The sequence below is a fragment of the Microcaecilia unicolor genome, chromosome 3 (genome assembly GCF_901765095.1).
Source record: "Microcaecilia unicolor chromosome 3, aMicUni1.1, whole genome shotgun sequence".
Lineage (NCBI taxonomy): Eukaryota > Metazoa > Chordata > Amphibia > Gymnophiona > Siphonopidae > Microcaecilia > Microcaecilia unicolor.
The window spans coordinates 247,108,336-247,113,348 of NC_044033.1; the positions used below are offsets into that span (position 1 = coordinate 247,108,336).

A 5,013-nucleotide genomic window follows, 5' to 3' on the forward strand; every position below is an offset into this window, starting at 1 on the left:
AAGCATTCAATGACCAACTACCAACATGAATCATGTTTCAATAGCTTTGCTTCAGGGAAGATGGTCATCTTTCAAATAACTCACATTAGGCTACCATTGTATGGAATGCGTGAGAATTATTTGGAAGATGAACAGTAGCAAACCATTTGCTAGAGAATATGAGTACAGGATTGCAATCATGATCTTTCATCAAAAGATAAAAGATGAGCCTCTTCTGATTCTGTAGAGATCCTTGTTGATGTTTTATAGAAAACAAATTTGGGAAAGTGCGTGCAGAACCTCACTGCTGCATTTGTTGACCTATATATTGAAAATCATCTGCCATTGTCTTTTACCGACAATTTTTTCCTGATTGCTTTTGTCAGCGCTGCTTTCACCTCTTTGTTCCTCAGGCAGTAGATGACAGGGTTGAGCAGGGGTGTTAGACCACTGTAGAGCATGGAGGACAGTCTCACTACATCAAAGGAATCACCAGGACCAGGCCCTATATAGTTGAAGTTTGCAGTCACATAGAACACAGTAACGACAATGAGATGGGAGGAGCAGGTAGAGAAGGCTTTGCGCCTCCCCTCAGCGGACTGGATTTTCAAGATGGCAGCGATAATGCGTATATAGGAGACCATTACAAAGACAAAGGGGCTCATGCCCAAGAACACACTGACAACATATAGCAGGGTTTTACTGGTGTAGGTATTGGTGCAAGCTGACCTCAAGAGCGGGGGTACATCACAGAAGTAATGGTTGATCTCGCGGTCTCCACAGAAGGGCAACTTGGAGGTCATAACAGTGTGTAGCACTGAGTTCAGGAACCCACTAATCCAGGAACTAGTGGCTAGTTGCCAACATATTATCTGGTTCATAACAACTGAGTATCTCAGTGGGTTGCATATGGCTATGTAGCGGTCATAGGCCATGACAGCCAAGAGGAGGCATTCAGCACCTCCTAAGGACACGAAGAAATACAATTGAACAAGGCATTGGTGGAAGGAAATAGCAGTCCTTCCTGTCAAGCTGTTGACCAGCATGCTAGGGAGGGTAGTGGAGGAGTAGCAGATATCTAGGATGGAGAGATTACTGAGAAAAAAATACATGGGCTTGTGAAGGTGAGGATTAGTCCTTATGACGGCAAATATGGCAATGTTTCCTGCCAGAATCAGCACATAAAGAAAAAGAAAGAGAAAAGATAGTACAACATGCCAATCTGGAAACCCAAGCAGAGTAAAATCCATGAAATCCGTCACAGCGGTTGTATGGTTCTCTGGTTCCATTTATTAAGCATCTGCGGTCTGAAATGATATAGACCAGAATGAGAATGATTATAATAATCTGTGTTCATGTTCACTTTCATCATTTTAGCCTGGTTGGTTGAATTCCTAGTAGGTTCTTTCCTTGGGATAGGCAAGGGATTGACTTTGCTTCTGGGCCCTACAGGTGGATATTATTCCAATTGTTTCACACTGGACCACACCATCATTTTCCCTGGACCACTTGATACTTTCTCTAGTAAGGCAAAAGGTTCTCAGACTGCCCTCTAGAGATGGAAAATTTGGCTTTTTTCACCAATTTTGCTTCATTTTTTTGGTTCATTTCACATATTTAGGCTAATAAAATGTATTTAATGTGAATTAAGACAGTATACAGAAATCGACTATATGTTCATTAATTCATAGGTTAATGTGCATTGAATACATTTTCAGTGCATGAAGGAGGTAATTCTTTAAAGGTCACCTAAAATTAGGCGCTAAAATACTGGATTGCTAAACGCAAATTCTATAATGGCAATTATACATATAACTGCATTACTGAATATTAGCATAAGTCGACATTTTAGTGCCTAAGCTTAATCATGAGCAGATAACATCACACGATTGGCTGGTGTAAATGCTTGTCCCTAAATGCTGGCAGTTATGCAGGTAACTGACAGTATTCCATAAACTTAGTACCTAATTGCTTGGGATGCCCCTGACCTGCCCATGCTTCTCCCAGTTCCACGCTTCCCTTGTAGAGAGCTGCATGGGAATGGGAAGAAGTTGCCATGGGATTCCCATGGGGATAGAAGTTGCCGTGGGATTCCTTTAGGAGAATGGTCAAAATCTCTGGTGACTCCAGAATGAGACTTGGAATGCACTGAGAGAGATAATTGGAGCACCACCATGAAGCTTGGAACATTTGGAAAGAGGCAGTTGGAGCACCAGAACGAGGCTTGGAACACTCGGAGAGGGAGCTGGAGCACCAGGCTGAGGCCTGAAGCACTCACTGGTTGAGTAGTGTTTTTTGAGGAGTCTGTTTATCCACCCCTCCCTAAACCTCCGCGAAACCCCTTTCCACGGTGTTATGAATCGGGGTCCAAAGGAGTGCCTTCGGACACGGAGGTGTAGGAGGGGTGACAGAAGGCGCAGTTCAAATCTAATTCCCATGACCACAACTTTCTGTCTTCTAGGATCTAGGTGAATCTTTGGCCATTTATGTTCCCACATAAAGTCTACATGAGTGAGAGATAATTTACTTGTGTGTATAGTATTCTGTGAAACAGTTTGAAGAGAAGGAAGAGATTGAAACTGAGACTAGAGAAGTTAGTGATAAAGATAGTCTTTATTCTCACCGAATGAATCTGCCAGCTGTTACACACATCAGTCAAATTCTGGGTTCAACGGACCGTAGCTTCGCCGTCATCCGACTCACGTTGGGGAAGGACTCCGACTATAGCTCAGAAGCACAGTCCTTATATAGCATTTGCAGTCCATACAACTCAATGGAGAAAGACTTTTTTTTCTAATTTTTTTGCATCTATGAATCATACTTAACCACAGGTCAGGTGCTCACCTGCCCCTCCTTTCTGAGATTACTTAATAACGCCAATTTCCGGGCTTGTAAACATCTTTCCTAATATAGAGAGATCAGTTTCTTTGTATCTTGTGACTCTGGGAGCCATCTTATAAGGACAGACTCCATCTTATGAACCAAACTTTTTACCATTTCTGCCATTAATTCCTTCATCTTAACTCTTACACTGAATTTGAAAGTTGTACCAGGTTTCAATAAGACTCACCAAGCAGTCCTGCTCTTGCAGGCTCTCAGCTATAAGGCCATCATCTGATTTTCAGGCCTAGTCAGTGCTTTTCAGCTGTTTAAGCTATGTAACTTGGCCCACCACTATTCCAGTGGATGGGTCTCAAGCTGGGACACATATTAACAGTAGGGAATACCATCCAAAAAACCATGGGAAGCTGTTGGGGTTGGGAGGAAACAGAGGACTGCAAGCAATAGCGTCAACTACTATGGGTACGGGTGGGAATAGAAGAGATTAATTGTGGGGATTGGATGGATCTTAGCTGGTACAGGTGGGTATGGGTTGGATTCCATTGGGGATGGACGAGGATGGGTGAAATTTCTGTCCTCTCTGTTCCCTTGCAGTTGCATGCCATAGAAATTAGGTACTAAGGAGAAGATTCTATATATAGTGCCTAAAAAAAATCAGTATGGAAATCAATGCTGACTAAGCGTATTCTATAAGCTGCGCCTAGATTTAGACGCGGTATACGGAATACGTTTAGTTGATATCTCAGCGCCTAAAACTACACACCTCCATTTACACCAATGAAAATGTGGTGTAAATCCCGGCACATAGATTTAGGCACACAGGGCCATATTCTATAACTATGTGCGCAAAATTTGGAATGCCCACGTAATGCCCATTTGCCCACCCATAACCACACCCCTTTTTGCCTATGTGCGTTACAAGTTAGGTGCACTGCATTACAGAATATACTTAGCAAGTTGTGCACATAAATTCTAATTAATGCTAATTAGTGCTCATTATTTCTTGTTAAAAGCAGTTATCAGCGCTGATTAGCTTGTTAAGCCAATTAAGTTACACACATTGTTATAAAATATGCTTGGATTTCAGCACGGATCGCTAGGTGTGCTATATTTATTTATTTATTTATTTGTTTGTTGTATTTGTATCCCACACTTCTCCACCTATTTTGCCAATTCCAGTGAGTGAAATACAGAGTGGTCTAGTGTTAATGTTCATAAGTGACAGAGTATATTAAGTATTCAAGGAGAGAGAGTTAAGTTTTGTCCGGTTCTGGTAGGAGTTTCAATTGTGTTGCAGGGTTACAGGTGTTTAGGTTGGATCATTCTGGTATGCCTTTATGAACAGGTTGGTTTTTAACGATTTCCGGAAATTTGTTAGGTCGTGCATTGTTTTCATGACGTTTGGGAGTACATTCCATAGTTGCATGCTTATGCAACCCACCTCCCCACTCCCCCCGTTTTCTATTTCTGTTGATGGCTCTCTCATTCTCCCTGTCTCCTCAGCTCGAAACCTTGGGGTCATCTTTGACTCTTCTCTCTCCTTCTCTGCTCATATCCAGCAGATCACCAAGACCTGTCGTTTCTTTCTTTACCAACACTTGTATATTTTATTTAAAAATGAAAAATAAAAAATAACACCATACATAAAAATGACCCGACACGGCCGTGTTTCGGCCAAAAGGCCTGCCTCAGGGGTCTTTACAACCTTGGTAGATGTAACTCGGAAGTTGTACTCCAAGGAAACTGTCAAGACATAATCCTCTTAGGTCTCCTCTCTTCAAAAAGGGATTTGTAAAATATAAAATAAAAGGCAAAACGGACTTGTAATACTCCTCTCCGAAGAGATGTCTACAATTGCGAAATTGTAGACATCTCTTCGGAGAGGAGTATTACAAGTCCGTTTTGCCTTTTATTTTATATTTTACAAATCCCTTTTTGAAGAGAGGAGACCTAAGAGGATTATGTCTTGACAGTTTCCTTGGAGTACAACTTCCGAGTTACATCTACCAAGGTTGTAAAGACCCCTGAGGCAGGCCTTTTGGCCGAAACACGGCCGTGTCGGGTCATTTTTATGTACGGTGTTATTTTTTATTTTTAAATAAAATATACAAGTGTTGGTATCCTCAACCATTCTCCTCACTTTTTGTTTTATATTCCACGGTTTCGTGAGGGTTTCACCTCCTTTTTTGTTTT

General features: G+C 41.7%; 1 protein-coding gene across 1 annotated transcript; it reads right to left on the reverse strand.

Annotated features, from left to right (window-relative positions):
* Positions 1-314: 314 nt before the first annotated feature.
* LOC115464556 (olfactory receptor 5V1-like) lies at positions 315-1,268 on the reverse strand. Its single transcript, XM_030194921.1, has one exon. The coding sequence runs from the start codon at positions 1,266-1,268 to the stop codon at positions 315-317; it is 954 nt and encodes a 317-aa protein (XP_030050781.1).
* Between the last annotated feature and the right edge of the window lie 3,745 nt (positions 1,269-5,013).